Here is a 19,737-nt window from a genome sequence, read left to right on the forward strand (position 1 = left end):
ACAGTCTATTTTAGAAGTGACTATTTTTTAATGTAACAACATATTGGCCCCGGTGAAACGTAACGTGACAGCTGAATTTGAAAAGCTTTCCCTAGTTTTAGGAATATTAGCTATTTCGCTGATCGCATCCCTAAATCGCGGGTACTAAATTCGATAGGCTTAAACATGTCCATTCCATTTATCCACAGGTATCCAACATGACCCGAGTATCACTTGCTGCTCGTCCTCTTGATGGCCTCGCTCTAACTGGCGTCCAAGCTTCCTTACAGGTCAGCTTACTTGAATTTCTTTTTTCTATTTATGATCACCTTTTCTGCGGCCCACTTAGGAGAACCAGCACCTTATGAACCTTATACGTATCGCTGTGGACACAAAAAAATGTCTCAACAAAAAAGAGTATGGTAATGATTAAAAAATGTTTTTCCTTTTGTACGTCCACCAAACTTTGAGAATTCCTACGCATTGGCATCACTACAGGGGGCCTCGGATACGACTATAGCGGTAACTCTATGAGAAAGTCAGTGCAGAGACCAAAATGCGTTGTCTGCATGCTCATGCAAGCCAAGCATAAATAAGACTATTACTATTCTAGCCAAAAATATACCTCCATACGATCGTATTTCACAAACAAACTATAGCATCAAGCTAAAAATTATACTTACTTGTCAGGCTATTCATCTCAATGACGGTGCCATTCATACTCCAATGATGGGTTTTGTTCCGCCCGACCACGTGCCCGTCCGTCTTGCGCAACTCCAGGCGATTCCCAGGTTTTTTTCGGGCATGCCGTGTCCTATCATAGGTGGACCTAGCTATCATCATTATAATACGATGGGCTAGAAGATGCTGCCGACCAGAACATTCAAGCCGATCAGGAAAGCGAACCGTAAAACCTGCAGCCAAGCTCAATTATTGGGGTGGTTTAGGCCGGCTGGGAAGTTATGATGAGTTTACCATCAATGCAGATCTTATATGAGGTATAGTAACACGCATTCAGTGTCGTTATTGCTCGCAAAAGGCTTCACTTCAATGAAATCCCAAACTGAAGACCAGAGTAGTACTTAAAATTGCTAAATAGTATTGTGTGATGTGAAGATGAGCTTGCACAAACGTATGGGTCCACATCCTGAACATAAATGATAGGTGACGCTCTAAGTCTCAGATGTCGATCGTATTAGGTATCCATGAAGTACGATTATATATATACAGAACGGCTAACATATTTTTTAGCTGGTAGGAAAAATAGAATATCTTCAAATTGATAAGCGCCATCATGCAGATATGTGTACCATATCGACCACATCTGACATGTATTTGTTTGTATAATAGTTATCTTAAACGGTATGTCTCGTGAGGCTGCTGCCTACAAAATTCTAAATATCGATGCTACAAAACTGACCAAAAACTTCAACAACAATGTATCACGTCTTATCGTTGTACGATTGTGGGATTTCGGTTTTTGTCGAACGCTCACCTCTCCATACACGTGCTATATCGATAGAAGATACACAGAATAGTTTCGAAAAGGATAAGATACCTATTATTGATCATTTGTTAATTATTCAGTCATTTTCGCATACTATGGATTGGGTAGGCATCTACCTGAAAGCAGAAAACTGCCGTACAGTTCTGTGACTTTATTTGGTAGACTACGGTGAACATTGCTAATGGTTAGTGAGAGTCTTACACGAAAGAAAAAGCTATCCATCACGTTACAAAATACGCTTAGGTTTAAAATGGCCTAATTGATCAGTCTCGCAGCCTAACCCCTATACTCCACATTTTGAGTGTAGAGTTATAGAAGAAATTCAGCTGTCCTAGTAACCGTTACTTTAGAAGCGCCTACTTTTCATTTAGTCGACGAATCACATCGGAAATCATCTCTGGACCAAGAATTATAGTCATCTAACAATCGGTAAATATTTCAAGTGTTTGTATTTGTTTGTACCATTGATTTGTGTCGAGGTTCATATGGAGATGTGGGGAGTCCGGGAACGTTTCCAGCTGAAATTTCAACCCTCTGTAAATACTGAGTAAAAGTTAACGACGTTAAAAAAATGCTGAATTTTCTTCTATTATACAAATAGCAGGAGTGTTCAAATTCACCTCTCCCATGTCAATGATGTAGTATGATAGTTAGCACGAAGTTTCGTATTTGTTAACAATAACGTCGATAGACTTAGGCCTATGTGACCGCTCGGTCAATTATTTCGCTCCTGCCTAATGGCTACAGAAAAAAAAAGTATTGAGATGGTTTCGGGCAGATCTGCTTGATCCCCAGCCTAGAAACTATGCGATATTCTTCTAAGTAAGGTCATCACTAAATGTTTGCCCATAAGCCTTCTAGCTATTCAGGACGCTTAATCTTGAATGAGCTTCGGTGATCTACAACCATCTAATCAAATGTCTTAAACCCACCGTAATCTAAAGTTTTTACTAGTATTTTACAATATATAGGCTTTCTTTCAATGAATACACGTTCACCTAAGGTAAAATAGTGTTTTTTTTTTTAACCACACTTGAACTAAATAAGGTATTATAATTATTTGATCAATAAAAGAACTTTTATGATGATAAAAGTTCTTAAACTATTAGATAATAGTCTGGTTAGCAAGATACAGATTGGGAGTATCAAAAATCATTTATAAAACACTCTTACCTCAACGATGCCCAGCTTCGTACATAATCTGTTATTCTGGTTTTGCCGTGACGGTAAAACAATTTGAATTTCTCTTGTCCGTATCAATGGCAATCTAGTGTCACATGTAGCCTCTACTAATGTATGGTATGATAATAGATATTTAGGAACTACTATATACAGTAGAGCCATGCAATGATAGGCAGGCCCGTCAATGATATGATATAATGAAAAATGTCTTCACATATCATTTTCTCACTTTGACATTGCTTATTAGCTTATGTTCTGTACGCCATTGTATGCTGTTACCATCACAGACGGCTCTTAATCAGCGAGAGAAAACTCTAATGCTACTATTGTTATTGTTATCATTAGTGCTATCATTAGAAAGACGTAAAATGAAGATAAATAAAATAAGCTTAACGAAATACATACGATTCACTGAGCACTGGCGTCTAGAATGCTTGAAAAGAAGATGGACTTTTTCACACTGGCAGCTAAACCTTCTCCGTGCATATGTATGTGACTGCGTGCATGTTCAAAAAGGCTAATGTAAACGATCATCAGCAAATTATCAATGATTAAACAATGCTCATAGAAACAGTACGTAGAAGGCTCGTCAACAGCTACGGATTCCTCAAAAGAGTCCTTTCGACACTACAGTTTACCTAACAACAATCAATTGAAGGAAAGTCGGGATGGGCAAAAGATCGGGGTTTAGGTAAAAAAAATTGCGTAATTTTCTTTGTTCGCTGAATAGCTCCAGTACATGTGTCTTAGCAAAAAACTTTTTTTTTTTTTAAGTTTCACTTGGAACAAAAATCTAGACTTAGAATAATCTAGATCCAAATAAAGATTCGAATCACATACATATACATCCACACGTACATACACATACAATTAACTGTTGCGCGGGGGATAATCGAAAACAATGAACCTTTTTTATGAAATTTTTATACAAATCATACTTTATCTATAGTGGAAATATAAGATGAACCGTCAAAAATGTTTGTTGTTTTAAAGGTATTTAGAAAATGAAAATTAGCCCATGAAAGCTATTTAAACAATATAAGTTTTCCCTATTTTGTACGATTTCCTTTTAATAAACGAAACAAAAAACAACAACCATATGTACAGAATAAAGGATTCGAGAAGCATGAAAAGGATCGTGTTTTTTTTGTTATCTCTGTTTAGGCAGTGACACCCGCCATTGGGATTAATCTATAGTAATTTTCCGCTCATTAAAAAATCTCGAAGATAAAAAAGCTGTTGAGCGGGCATAATAGCGTTCATAGCCTATATGATTGATGCTCAATCTGGATTAAAATCTTGCTGGAACTTCGGATAAAATTGCACTGATTCTGGAGTAAGCACGACTACTGTTTTACTTAGACTAGTACCAAATTGTCCAAAAATTCTTTCCAATTAAATCTAGCAAATTTTCATGGAGAAAAATACCTCCATTCGACATCGTGCAACATGCAGGATTTTTCAGAAATTGCGCACCGAACTACCTTGCAGATAGATTTGCCGGCCACCACTGATAAGTACGATCAGGCTCCGCTTATGATGCTACGCATATTCGTCCAGTGCCAGACACATTACTTGAGTTGGGCAGCTGTTATGCAATCAATAGGTGTGGCAGGCCCATCAGATTATATCGATGATGAAGAAACCCAAGCGTCAGACAATCTGTTTACTGTGAGTTGTTCGCTTTCGTGATGATGGAGTGATAGCCTGTTTGTCTCTTAAACCTAAGGACATGTTCGAAGTCGGGCCTAGGTACACCTAATTTCGTGCTAGAAGCCAGCCGTCTAACGCAATGCTTAATGGCTGCACCAGGAGTGGGACATTTTCTTCTGCTTCTTGAACCCCTTTTTACTCCAGAATATGTCTATAATGATAAAAAAATGAAGACATTTCCTCGATGTATGCTTGCTTCCCAAGAGATCGCATCCCGAGCTATGATAGTGGACAACCGCAACAGCAGCTGCCCCGAAATCTGGGTTACAGGCGGGGTGGCGCCACAGAGGTTCCTTATAAATATAAATATACTTTCGTTTATCAGAAGCTGCAGCGTGGTCGATTTCTATTTGGGTTCGACGGCGACTTTGCTGATTAGTGATAATGGCACCCACCATGCGATATCACAGGAATTTACCATTACTACTGACGCTATAGTGCCGATGTATTGATGCAAACACTAACGGAAATGGCGGCGATTGGAAATTGTAAAAACACGGTAGACACAGTGTAACAGCGCAAACGGCACTTTCCCGCATCTACCTAGTGTAATTATAGGGTTTATCACTATTAGGTCTATTCAATGCTGATGAAAATGTCTTGTCAATTTAAGGGGATCAAGGTTTAGTTAGGTGTTAAACACGTATTACGTGTTTCGCTCAGCTTCTACAAGAGTTGGTACTCTTTCTCCAAATTTGCAGAGTCCGAGCAGCAAAACTAATTATCCAATTCAATATACGTTGACAAGTAGCAAAGTGTAGTGCCGTTAAGTTTCTAGGCGAAATATATAATAGCAGCGGAGCATACAAAAGTTACGGATTCGATTTGTCCTCATTCTGAGTACGTACAGGCTATTTCGCGTTTCTAAAAACCGTCGTTTAAAGGGTCTTAGGATCCATCTCTTTCTCAAAACTCAAAAAAAAGAGTCCTACTTCTATAGATGTACATATCTACAATATAAGCGATCTAATTAGTTTAACAGTATGTATTAGGAATTTTAACTAAAGCCTTAAGTTGCAACAATTCTGGAGTCTTTCAAATTGTCAGAACTACTAACGCAGTAAGAATAAAACAAATGTCGGACATAAGAGAAAATTTTAAATACTCTTTTAAATAATGTTAATTTCTGTCAAATATAAAAATAGCCATTCAAAAACTATATTTATATATAAATAGAAACTCTTTTCGTCAATAAAATATAGTTCAAAAGGTCTGTGAGCATTCTGCCTATAGGTCATCATTCACATCCCATTAGGCGAGAAGCCCAGCTTAAGTGCTACACCAACATTAAACAATTGTACTCGAAGATATGAAGCTTAATTCTTTCTGTGGAGTTTCTGGTGTATTGTAGCTCCTAAGTTCTGCAGCCCAACATCCCCCAGTGTCGCCAAAAAGTTTTTTAGTGCGCCTTGACTAGCATTTTGTTCTTCACCCGGCTTTTTTGTTTAGATACTACAGCTTATTCAACGATGCTATTGAATAGACACTAGCAAAACACAAGGTGAAAAGCACCGTTGATTTCTGATGCTTTCTGTGTCGATGGACGCGGTCTGCTATGACTGTGCCCGGTGCAACGATAGTTGGAAGGAACAATAGCAATGGGAATATGCAGAAGCGATTGCTTTTTGTCACTTGTGGACATTTATCTCACTTTGAATCAACAAAGCAATGAATCTATCTGGGGAGCTGGACAATATAGCGCAAACTACTTCAGCCCCCAATACGAATAGCAACAATAACGCAAATTAACTGAAAGTTCAGCAGCTGATAGTAAACTAATTAATCGACTTGCTATGGCCTTTCCACTTTTAGCAGGCGAAATTTATTTATGTTGACGCCCATGGAATAACACGATTCGTGCAATAAAATCAGACATCAGAACACGATCTGGCCGTTGAACTCACCTACGTTAATAACAGGCAGGTTATGCTTAAGCTGGGTCGTTATTCACGCTTGGCAATGTTTCTACCTCGAAGGGAAATCATTTGTGGCGTTGTGTGACCACATTGAGGACTTGGACAAATAGTCCCGTTAGCTATTTTTTTTTGGGGGCTGATTCTCGTCTTGGGGGGTCAACGCAACTTCGTACTCGGAAATCTCTTTGGACGAATTACGACGAAAGCTGCGGGGTGCGCAAACAGGAAGGTCATAGTTAGGCTGTAAAGTTCATAGGGGGCGGGGGGCAATGTTAAATTACGCTCCGCTGTTCAGATCTAGTTAAGTGATCCCTATTATCTAGGCGAAAAGGCAGTGTCGTTCACAGAAAGTCAGGGCTTGTCTGGAGCTGAGTGAAAATAACAAAGATAATATATTTTTACCCAATTTTCGTCAATTAGACACAGCGGCAATCGTAACAAAACCCAGCTCACACAAGTATATGCTGTAGTAGGCTAATCTACGTGTTGCGTTAATCCTTTCGTACCGTATTTAGGCACAAACTTAAATAGAGTATCAAAAGCAAACGGCTAATCGTCAATTTAACCAGCGACTTTTATGTTCGGTGACTTTGTCAGTAACTTCTACTGCGAGCGTATCGTAGAAGGAAGTCGAGCCTGAAACTGTATGACATAGCATAACGTTCGAAAAAGGGGCTTCAACTTCCAATGAACTTTTTACCTAAAACTACAGTCCATTTTAAACGGATATATTAGAGATTTTATTTTAAACCATGAAGCAACATATGTTTCTTGATAGCTATCTTCAAAAAAATCTTTCACAGCCCAGACTGTCGGGCATTTTTTCCACGATAGATCTCGGTACCGCTGTGACCTTTTCAGGGGATTGAGTTTGAAACGATGAATAATCAAGCGCAAGAAGTCATCAAGCGGGTGAACGGATACTGCACCCATCATTTGTCCCATTTTCCGGGTTTTCAGCAGAGACTCAAACTGCGTTTGCGCGCAGATTCGGACCAAAATATCTGTTTCTTTGGTTAATCTGTAAACACCCCTGGTACCTTATCGTACTGAGCGCTTTCAACATCCACGAAGCTCTACTGAATCATATTTAAAATATACGCAGTTCAGCAAATAGAATAAATGATATCAGGTCGACGATGTGTGAACTTGTTAAAATAAGTGTTAGAATAGAACCATTCTCGGAGGGCTGCATGAGAACAGTTCGGTGTTTTACAAAGAGACAGCTATAAACTTCAAGGCAAAGCCATTGTCGTTAAATGCTGTCGTTACGATCCGGCCAAAATGACGTTATCGCTCTTTATCTTTCTCTACTGAAGATGAACGACATACATCGCCCGACTGTGGGTTCCATTCCCCAGCGGATAATAGCTTCAGAAGCTAGTTAAATTAAGCGCCTCGTATTTTCGACAATAGGACAAGTTGTATCGGACCGTTTCTGGCTTCCCGAACAAGTATTGGGGTGGCAGTGCTATAGTGCCCGCAGATGAAGAGTTAGCAATGCATGTAAATCCGCTAAACGGGAGTAGCAATTATATGCACCACACTGAACTTCACGATCGTCACATCACGAGCCTCAGGGCCAAAGGTAGGACTAAAACCGGTTTTGTGGCAACGGTACCAGCAAGATTTCTGGAACAGTCACGGGACAAGCGTACTGACGACGAATGACTGTCCACAGTATATCAGTCTGGTTCAACAAGTTAATTGCACCGGGAAAATTCTTCGGGATAATTGATATATTCGCCTTAAACAACACAATACTCAAGCGGGCAGTTAATATCATTAGGAACGTAGCAGCTAGATTAGTGACGATTTGAGGGTTCCATGAGAGCGTGCGGTAGTAACGTGCTTGCTCATTAAGCTTACACATAGCTAAATAGCTAGGCGCAGAACGCTGCTTGTTTTGTGCGCAGAGGACGAGGCGACTTCAAGACAAGCCTCTGAAGTAATGCCTAGCTAGGGCAGTATCATCAGAGTCGAAATATTTCGAGCAACGATTCAGAACCAATCAAGCAGTGTTTGGTAAGCGATCCGACGCACTTAATTGCAGGTCGGACATCGAGCAGTCAGACTTGTTCTAACTAATTCAGCTCAGCGTAAAAAGGCTAGCAGGATCGAACTAACTGCTTGCATTGATTTCTATATATACATACTTTCCGAAATCTTTCTAGATTAATTTATGGAGCTATTTTTTGAAAAATCATAATTGTACTTTTTCTCTGTAACATTTCGTTCTTATGTATTTTCGAAGTGTTATATTAATAACAATGTTTCTTTGAAATGAAAAAAAAAAAACGTATGCCACGCATTGCATAGAGCACGCATTGTTCACATATGTAGAACGTGGTGCTCGACAGAGCTTTTATGCTAAGACACAGAGTTGTACTCATAAAGAAACATGGTAACACAACATGTTCATTAAACCCATTCAGCACACATCCATTTCCCACTCGACAAACAATCATCTGAGGTCGTCTAAAGTGTTTATGGTTATTTTGAAGCTTACCACGATAGTTATCATACGCTAGTCAATGTCAACTTCGATGTTGTCTATTAATTTTTTAAGTTATTGGATCATGAAAACGGACGTAACCGAATTCCTTCAGTGTAATTTTATGATCAGAGTGTGGCATCAGCGACCTGTATTTGCAAATCTAGCACACGTGGGATATTGTACACATGAGTAACACGAATGTCATTTCTAGACCGTTTGACTGATATCTTTATGCTTAACAAATTCTGTCCATTTAGGCATCCTTGTACACGACTCCTCTATCCAGGAGTTATAGTGTGGGAGTGGCGGTCAACACTTTGTCTCGAGCTGGTAGAAAAGTGCACTAAAAGAAAAACAAAGAACCGTACTATCCACTATCATTTTTTGTTGTCCACAAGCGTCGGGTGATAAAGGTGAGAAACGTCGATACGCCGTAGAAATTTCACCGGACGCTTCACTCATAGGTTAGAAACCTGTACTTATTTTTTTCTAATTAATCATACATATACATATATTAGACACACGACCTTTAAGAGAAAAAAATATATAGATCTTCATAAGAAAGATCGCCAATTTAAAAAGATCATGCAGCTGCGTACAGAGTTTTGTGCTAATTTTTAAAATAAAATTGCAGCGGAGACTTGATAGTGCCAATAGTCTTATCCATTATTGATAAAGGCGCAAGATCTGTAAGTGCTTAACGGCTTTTTTGGCCATTTGAAAATTCTATGTTAACGACGGTTTCATTATTTCTTATACAACACAAACATCTACCACATGTATCTTACCTCATATGAACATAGAAAAAAAATCAACAAAAAAACACTCGTAAATTGTAGACAGTGGCGACCTTGACCGATGCTCCTGACTCTGGTCTGGATGTCTGTGCTTACGTTTACGTCAAAGGTTTCCATGTTTAGCATTCGTAGCAGGTACAATTATGGGACATTTATTTTTCCTTTGTCAGTTTGTTAATCAGTAATGGTTAAAAACTAACTAGGCCTAACGGCAGCTCAACAGAAATAGCAACCAGTTCTAAGAGTAAGCCAGAAACCCTTAATAAGCAACTGTCGTCTGTAAAACAGCGGTTATGACGAGATGTTGAAAGGCTCTTTTTCCCCGCTATATATAGTGTGAATCCAATTTGTATCAGTTGCATTTACTGTTAACATGTATTAACGATATGCAAACATACAAACGTTCGTTTTATTCTTTAACGACGAATAAGCAATGAATGACCTTACATTTTATAAATTGTTCCTTCATCTCCTTTGACTGCTAGACAAAAAATAATGATCACTGTTTACCAATGCTACTATTCAGGGGACGATGAAAAGCGCCCAGAATCGGGTAAGAAAGTGACATAGTAAATTAGGTAAACATCTACTCTTTGACGGAAATCTTCTGTGTCTTTTCACAATATTTTACAATGTATACGTAGGAGTAAACAAGCGAGGTAAACAGTCAGCTTCGGGGAATTATGTTTTGCGCGATTGATCAAAATCAACTCGTATGCTGTGCTAAACGTATTCGAACCAGTGATATCACTAGCAATCACTTCATATACTTTTTTTTTTCTAATTTATCGTTTGTTCTTTCAGGAGTATATATAAGTTCAAGCTATTTTTAGTAAAGATTAATTCTCTTCAAGCACTTTCCCTAGATCAACTCATTCCACTTTCATTCATTCATTCATTCCTCGCAATAATTAAAATCATTAAGTTATCACAATGGAAAATGTCGGCGAACGATAACTAATATGAAAACGTTTTGACTTGTTGAAAAAGCGCTTCTCAGATACTTTTTTGTATTGCAGAAATGCATTTTGATGGCGAACATTGAATTCAGCACTTCCGCTCATCATATAGATAGTTATCCTCGAATTTAAATTTGGCGCCGAAGATGCTGAATTCTACCCTTCCCTCTCCCCTCCGATAACTGTTGAGGCTGTGCTAAGGAAAGGATAAGTGTATGCGCAAGTTTCTGTCAACTGAATATCAATAACCAGGAAGAATTAATTAGGTGAGTAACTTTTGGTCAGGAACATTAGAATGATTACTATTATTATTATAATGAAACCAATCCGAAAAAAATGATACGTTATGTTACGAATAACATACGAAAGTAATGAAGCAGAGGAAAGATATCTGCAATTAAAGGGAACGAAGTAACATTTTAATTCTAAATTTGCTTCATAATTTTAGGACAAACGTGTGAGTGTTCTAATCTAGTAGAATTTTCACTCTAAGGTCGTTGACTTCTGCTAAAAATTGAGTACAGATCAGCCTTTGTTTCTTAGTTCTCAACGCTACATTTCCACGAATAGATATCACAGACCACAATGTTACTGAGGTCCAGAGAGCAAGGCATATATACACGTATCCTATGAACGCTAATTTAATTAAAATAAGCTGAAAAAGCGATTCGTTTTTACTGCATGGAAGTGGGATATTAGTTTCGAACTTGTAAGGCCCATTAATGCTTGTTCTGATCTAAGCAGTGATAGTTTACTCTCAGGGGCCGCTTTCATTTCACGTCAGCGTCGTATTTTTAAATCACTGCAGCTCGTGGGCAAGGAGTCACTAGGGCTGCTTAGACTTTTAATGAAAATACATGACGCACGAACTATTACTGTAGATATTTATAGACGTTTTCTTGTCCTCTCGAACAGTTCCGAAGCACTCTTCATTACGCAGACAAGTTAAACCAGTGGTTCCTGCCAAAGCTTTAATAGAATGGCGTGAGCCAGTTAAAGTGTGCTGCCAATAGTAGCAGTAGATATTCGGTACTTGCTAAACGTTGGATTGTTGGATTATTTAACACCTATATGAAAGCACGATTCTCAGCGCTGAATCGGTGACCGATAAATATCAACTCAGACGCTCGAGCCTCGTGCTAAGATTTTCAAGAGGCTCTGCCGTTTGACCGTGTGCGTGTGGTCAAGGCCTAATAGGACTCTAGGGAGAATTCACCTTCAAATCAAATATAGAAATTTATGCAGCCACCGCGCTATGTAGACACTCATTAGTAGACCCATTCGAACGCTGGTTCTTCAGTGAATCATCTGTTCAGTTACTCTATAGCTCAGAAGATCATACTATATTAAGATGCTAGCAAAAGCTTAGCGTGACATTCTCCTATCTTCTAATATACGTAATGTACTTCAGTTTCAATAGTCGATTGCTAATTTTGATCTTTAAGCGTTGCAAGTCAGTTCGATAGTCCATAGATAGGTATGTCTGAATTGGGTCTGCAAAAATTGCTTATCGACCCGTATTGGGTACCGCATTGTGTTTGTTTTTTTCGTAAAAGTGTGTTAATTTTTTTTTGTTTCCTGTTTATCCTCAAGGCCACGATCCCATATAGACTTTTATTGTCGAAAGCGATCAATGCCATAAGCGATCTGTGGAAAAATGACTTTTATGAGAGCTACTAGGTGTTTATTGAAGATGTGTAAGGGAGAACTTTCTGCATCATTTGATAACGTAGCAGTTGTACACTAAAATTCGTCTATAACATTTTCTGTTCGAACGAACCTAATGACGATGAATAAACATTCAGGACAAACACTACGACAAATCTATAAGATAGATAGCGCTTCTTAAATTCACTTGCTTAAGTAAGACAAGGCCCTGCCTAATCTGTTATGTACTTAGCACCACTAACCTGATATAAACTTGATACAGTACTGGAACGTTATGCTAGACTACTAGCTTCAATTCTGGAATTAAAAAAAAAAACGTTCCAGGCCTTACGAATACGTCCATCGATTTAATCGTTTCATATATACGTGCCCATATACACAAAATGCTCTGTGACGCTTTTACGATTATATATATATATACGTATTACGTTTAGAAAACGGTACTGGTACTCTCTTGTCCCTGCACGAGGCACATTGCACCCGCAATGGGAGACGTTTACAGTTATTGTTTCTTTTCCAGATGATAAAGATACACTAAAAAATGCGAAGTTTTAAGACTCACCGTCCCTTCATAAATGGCTGGGTCGGTACTCCACTGTTATGTACATTGAGCTTTTCGAACTTGTACCAACTTAAACGCCGACAAGCGTACATCTCTGAAAAGCAGACATGTTGAACGAATCAAAAGTAAAAGTAATAGTTACTAAGACAAATCTTCTACTTGTTCTGCTTCCCACTGATCCTTTTTATCAATTATAGCCAAAAACTATCTCTGATTTGTGCTGCTCAACGTATCATGACTAGCTGTCTAGCGGACACAAGTGGACCCACAGCGCTCTACACGTACGAACAGGTAGATACGCAATTCATGAATAGATATACAGACGGAGACGGGAAATGGCAGACAGACAAATACACCGCAAACGAAGGGGCGGATTCTTCCCGCTCCTTGACCTAACAACACGACCCCAATAGACACGAAGGTGTCTGCAACAGACGTCGTGTTTTTTCTGTTTGCTTCTTCATTTTCACCGCTTTTCATTGGGCCCCACGGCCGTTCTTGAGCTACCGTCGCCCTTTGACGCAGCTACTACTGCCAAACGCCACTAACATCATGTGACGCTGCTGATTCGCCTACTGCTGTTACAGGCAGTTGATTCGTATGTGCCGATTCTAGGCTGTATTATAGTACTGCTTGTTTGCCAACTACTTTCTTGTACATAATAGTCGACAGCGGCAACTGAACGAAGACAGCGGCACCGACAGGCCGAGAACAGTATACGGCCTACCATATAGCTAGTCCAGGATACTGACAGTTATAACCGGCATAAACCTACCATAGTCCGATACCGTATAAACTGCCGTACTGCAGAAGAAGATAAAATGCGCGAATTTTGAAGGACGTCTCGTTCGCAGAGGTGGAAAAGAAGATCTTGCGCTTATCTGTCTTGTTTTTGTCTCACTGCAGGGTGATTCTCTGCAAAACAACAATACGTGGTACACGAACCCGTAAAAATTACTGTTGAGCTAATCTACACATATATGCCTGAAAAAGAGATCAAGGATCTAGTGCATCTCGTCAGGTGGCAACCCCACATTTCAACACCGAAGCCCTGTCTGTCCCGTTTAACAACAGGCAACATCCCAATTGTTTTTCTATTTGTCCATCGTTGTATTGCCGCTGTACGGAAAACGGTTAGAAAAAAGGAAAGTTTAATGAACAAACGAGGAATGGGTCGACTAAGTTATTGGCGGTTCGTTTGCCCTTTAACTAATCTACCTCACTTTAGTCGCAGAGAAATAAAGGCAGAAGCTGGTGAAAATTTAATAATCGGCTCGGTTCAGACGGTTTCTGCTTCATGGGTCATAGATAAGAATAATGCTGACAGAATAGTGGTTCAGGTAGTGCGTGATCGTGCCCCGTTTATTTCATCTTTGTATTTTGCGGACTAAGTTTCCGTCTTTCCTGATCGCAGGAGAGCTCAGAACAAACCAGATATTCATATACCATGAGATTCGATATGGTCTGGTCGTCGATATCATTTGTACCCGATCTGATTGATGTTGACGGAAAATGATCAATTCCTCATCTTGGTACGCAGCAGTTTAAAGTAGCGAATATGTTCATTATATGTCTTACCTTGCCCATCTTGACTCACCGAGACAACATTTTCTTGCTGGCAAGGATTAGTAATAGATGTATACCGAATACGACCATCTTTCACCAGTTTCTTACATAATATAAAATGATGCAGAGGTACAAAATTCAGACATGTCTTGTCTAACTTATTCGGTAGAAGCATTTACCAATTTACGTTGTTCTTGCTAGGAGGTCAAATTCAACAGTAGCAGCATAAGTGCTACGGCAGCTGACGGCGGGAAACGTACGATTACAAGTTTCTGATTAGCCTGTGGAGGATATAAACACAGACACCGATCCGATGGTGATAATGTTTACCGAATTGCAAAAAAGAGAGATCTATAGCTCAGGACTCTCAGCGCTTTTGTAGATTATTATCTGCAGCAGCTTATTTATTAACTTGAGATTAATTTGGTCCACTTTGTGGATAGGTCTCGGTGCATGGCGCAAGCGGGACATGGTGTGTGCGGCTCAACCGGTGGCCCCGTAAGGCCATTTACCGCCTGTAGGGCGAACTTTGTTAGTCTACTGATTGACCCGTTAGCATCGCGTGGCGTGCGCTTCACATGCTATTCTAAATTGGCCTTCAAGACCGCTCAGGACCAAATGCGAATGTGTGTATACAGGCGATTGTTTTGTCCGCTTATCACTAAGCAATTACTTTATCTTGAATTGTACACAGTGACGCCAATGATGGTGATGCTATACCTTCACTGAGGATAAAATAGAGGAACCAATAGCGAAGAGAAGAGATTGCCGAGAATCAAGAAATAAATCGAACCGAAAGACAGATTTCAGCTAGTAACAAACACCTCTAGTAAAATTCATTAAACAAATTATTACTAAATTGTCAAAAAAAAATAGGGTATTTGCGTTTGAGTCAGACACAGGTCTATGTGCAATTTGTTCAAGTAGAATTAACAGAGGTACAGAATCTGTAAAATGTAAGGTCTTTTAACTGGCAACGATTTGGTCAGCATAACCGAGGGTATAGAAAGCATCATAGAACACAATGTTAGACATACTCGCTATGTTTTTATAGAGGTATAGATCAAACATGTTGATGCCCATTGACCAGTTACTAAGCTTACGAAGTGTGATCATCTGCAGATGAGCTTAGGTATTATGATGTGAATTGATCTTGTTGCGGACTTCATTAAAATACGCTTCATCTATTCAGGACATCCGCATTTTTGATGAAATCAAATGGAACAACATCAAACGCTTTCCTTGCGTATCGTTTATACAATCATACTGTACAAACGGACTGGCAGATTACCTCTTACCTTACGTACACATAAGAGGTTTGTTGATCGTGATTCGTAAAGAACCACGATACTTTTTTTGCCATCCAATAGAAAATGCATTATCTGCTTTGAACAGCCTCTCCTATGAAGTATTATGTTTCTCGTGATGAACGTCACTACATAACCTCACAAGAGTCGCAATAGAATGAAACTGATGAGCGCCAACGCGATTGTTTCAATTTTGGCACTAACGAACTTTTCTTATCCCTGCCTTTTGCGATCGGTACTGCCTATGACGCAATTTTACGGGAGGGCAACGTGACAACTCATAAAAATTTAGCTTTTCATCATCCTTGTGTATCCATGCGATTTTCTGTAGCCAACTACTTGGTTCGTCTCCCACGTTTTTATCCTCTTCTTTCTTCTGTTCCGTTCTGTTCGAAACAGCAAATAATGATCAGTAGAATTTTAAGGCTTTTCGCATTTTCATCACCATGTAACTTAAGGGCACTTATTCACCCGAAGATATCATAATGCTACTTCATTGCATATAGCTTACATAACTTACTATTCAACTTTTTTTCGTTATTAAGCATGGATTCTCTTGAACACTGCAAAACACTTCGCGATTCTTCTACTTAATGACGTTTATGTACTCATTCACCTCCCTTTTCTATGCCATAGTTTTTATATGAGTAGATTATGATACGCATATTACACAATTTATTTAAATTACTTTTTAATTTACTATAGTAATTTGCGAGATTTGTTTTTCGGCGCCCGATCCATGTAAGAATACATATTTGTAAGTTGGGCTTATAGATTACGGCATTTTACTTGGAAATACGGGCTAGTGTCCTTAATGATGTATATATCGTGTCTTCATCTAATTTTTCAGGTGTCTATATTTCCCCAGATAGGATGGCGCAATAATGAGGAGCAACTTCTACCAACGCTGAAGCATATCTTTATATATAAAGTTTCGTTTTGTTCTTAGTCCTTGGACAGCCCTTTCCTCTACATAAGTTTGAAGTCCCATATTCATGAGTAACTTTTCCGCTACATATAAGCACAGTTTTATTGACATACCTTGAACAACCGGCCAGCCTTATCTGATCACTTTACCTTGGACTGACCTTAATGTCTTCACTTGAAATCGATAAAGTTTAATCTACTTACCAACCACAAGCTACTGCGGATCTAACTCCAATATATCTTACTTTTTAGGCGTTGCGTATGAATAAAAACATTAATTTGATTGAAAACGATGATTTAAATACCTATATGTGCCCACTTTGGCCTTTTTGTACTAACAGGCACAGTGATGCGGCCTGCAGCCTGTCAGGGTCGAACCATGGGTTTGGTATGAATATTATAAGTCTCTGGTTATTGCTTAGAACGTTTTCACCTAAAATGGATAAACAAAGCCGAAAGAGGAGTGGAGTTTGATCTGTACTGAGGTTCTGTTGAAATCACTCAAGTATATCAGCGTTTGATGATGTCAGCTTTAGAATTATAAAAACGGCATCGTAAAGGAAAAAATGTTCAAGGCTGCGACGTCATTTGGTTTCGAAATAGAGACGAACTCCTATCTCATCTACCAGTAAGAACGCCTTATCGTAGTTTTGCTCTTCACACAAACTGTTGGCTGTAGCATAATCGTATAGCAATAATGTACGTTAAAAACGGAATACTGTTGACGCGGTGTTTGTCGAATACGTATATAATATTTGATAATCATAATAATAATAATAGTAATATTAATATATTTAGCCAAGTAAATATCAAATCAAACCCTAAATATAGTAGTGCCAACCAAATGAAATGGGTAATTTTAAACTTGAGATTTATTCGCGTAAGTGTCACATATATAGAGACGTATACTGCCGCGAATTGGCACTTTTCCCTACTTTTAGCCCTTCGAAATGAAACCTTTTCATAGACGGGGCATAGTCATTGAGTCAGCAGAAACGCTTCACTCGCATCATTGTTTCATCAAAGACAACAGAACCGCATTATTGTAGAGTTTATCCTTGTGCTATAGATTATGCACGGAGATACGCGATTTCGGTAGAGCTTGCTTTCGTCTGAGCATTTCTACATACTAGTTGCGATTCTGTCTCGAGCATGAATCGATGGCAAACAGGTTCCATCTTCCCCCTAAAACATAATGGTAACTTGTAGTGCAAAATGTTACTGTTGATGTGAACGACCACAAAAGATTTCGTGCATTCGATCCTCTTTTCAATAGTCCGGCACAAAGCGAACCGCAGAAAGCGTTAAACGCCAAGCTGAAAACCGCCCACCACCGTTCGTATTTTTTGGCCGATTTTCTGTGCCTTCTTTCATTAGGCCGTACGATGTGCACTTGTTTTTTGCCAATAAAATACGATTTGTGCTTCCCTCTGCTGCTATAGGGCGACTCTGAGCCCATGAAAGTAACTAGTATTTAAAAAAAGGTTTATAAATTGGATAAATGAAGAGACGCGAACTTCTCTAGGACGCTAATGATCATAAACGCAGTCGTGAGATTTTTTATATTTATTCACTGTAAGCACTGAGCTTAAAACAGCTGTTCGTGGATATTAACTAAATAATAGAATAATATAAAAACGACACGGTTTCGGTAGACGGTTTCTGGGGGAAAAATGCATATTGTGGGAATACACATCTGTGCGAGTTATGTATGTGGGCTATGCCACAGGCCTTCATCGTGGTGCGGCTATGTACAGATTATATTAATGCGTCACTGCTCGCAAAGGCACGGGGCCAAGGCACGTAGACGTAAGGTGGCATCCCCCTTGAAAAAGCCATTGGATCATTTGGGAGTTCAGTCATGGGGCAAATACTCCGAGCTATCATGCATATTATCTAAGTAACGGAACAGACGTTGCTTGCGAGTGACTGTAGACGTCTAGCGTCAACATCGTTGTGAAGTTCTAGTAAATCTCTCTTTACTGGAAACGTGGATTGAGAAAGCATACACGATGTGTGCGCGCACAGTCGCCAAGCGCGTAATACAAACTAAGGTTGATGATAATTGTGATACTTCTAATACAAGTCAGTTTAACATATCGCGTGCTCAAGTACTGCTAGCACTATTATGATCAATTCATAGCAATTTACATCGTTCATTTTCTATATGGTGTTGTAAATAAGTACAACGAAAAAAAAAGACAGGTTTCACCAGCCATTTATGCTCAATCCAACCAAATATTCTAAAGGACAAAGGAGAAATATAACGAACGTTTATAACTTGAAGAAATAACTACAGGAAGTGACCGCATTGAAGGTATCGGCCGAATCTGATCCAGGCACCTTAAGTTACTTCCGAGCGACTTTTGCGTGGACACCCGCCGTGTCACAGAAGCCTGGACGGCTACCTGTTCTACCAAAACAGAAGTTACGCTTCAACAATAACAACTATAGCTAGAAGCGAATAGAAATTACACCAGAAACGACCTCAAATAGTAACAATAATAAATAACAACAGTAATAATAATAAAAATATAGCTGTATACGTTTTCTACTGTAGTGACTACAGACGGTGCCGGTGTTATCTCCGCTAAATGCTGGTCGACGATGCTACTCGTTACGTTTATACATAAAATGATTAATAACAGTTAGTAGGAATAGCTCCAGTTGAGTCTTTACTGGATACGTGTGGCCGTAGTTAAAGCCCTCCCCAAAGAAGGCGACTGTTATATTTATGGTATCGTATCGGTTTGCTTTCATAGTCACCGTCGTTGTGACCGTGTAGAAAATAAAAAGGAAAAAAAAAGTTAACCCGGTGGGCTAACCAACAGTCGGCCCCTCGAGTTATCCGGCCGAGAAGCACAAAATTGTTCGATTTCTGTATCTATGACTGTCGACATCAACGTTGGTGCTGGTGGTAAGTGCACCTGGCGCGATACTTGGGTGGCCCCGAGGAACGGGCCAACCCAGCATAAACTACAGGGACCCTGGTGATGGTAATCATGGTAGTCGACGGAAAAGTTTGGCATAATACGCACTAGTCCTCACAATAACACTAGTAATCATCACCGTAGTCATCATTTGCGCACTATCGCAAGCGTAATGCGCTACAATAACTCTATGGGGTAGTAATGGGACTGTGTTGCTATGGGAACAC

The 19,737-nt window shown here is 39.3% G+C and overlaps 1 protein-coding gene across 16 annotated transcripts in view; it reads left to right on the top strand.

Annotated features, from left to right (window-relative positions):
* Nucleotides 1–19,737, top strand: part of LOC111253138 (RNA-binding protein 47-like) — a 58,848-nt gene that overhangs the window by 23,376 nt on the left and 15,735 nt on the right. For 7 of the 16 annotated variants that reach the window (XM_086992305.1, XM_086992309.1, XM_086992307.1 and 4 more), the window contains 2 exons: nucleotides 189–269; nucleotides 670–3,801. In XM_086992305.1, coding sequence (XP_086848431.1) covers nucleotides 189–269; nucleotides 670–840 — 252 coding nt within the window. In that variant the 3' untranslated portion in view covers nucleotides 841–3,801. Of the gene's footprint in view, nucleotides 1–188; nucleotides 270–669; nucleotides 3,802–9,051; nucleotides 9,259–10,610; nucleotides 10,817–12,977; nucleotides 13,072–14,789; nucleotides 14,973–15,538; nucleotides 15,663–16,503; nucleotides 19,114–19,737 lie in introns of those variants that run through there. The other 9 variants (XR_015329811.1, XR_015329809.1, XR_015329812.1 and 6 more) reach the window with 9 other exon arrangements.

This window comes from Varroa destructor, unplaced genomic scaffold (assembly GCF_002443255.2).
Source record: "Varroa destructor unplaced genomic scaffold, Vdes_3.0 BEIS01000006.1, whole genome shotgun sequence".
In the NCBI taxonomy this organism is placed as follows: domain Eukaryota; kingdom Metazoa; phylum Arthropoda; class Arachnida; order Mesostigmata; family Varroidae; genus Varroa; species Varroa destructor.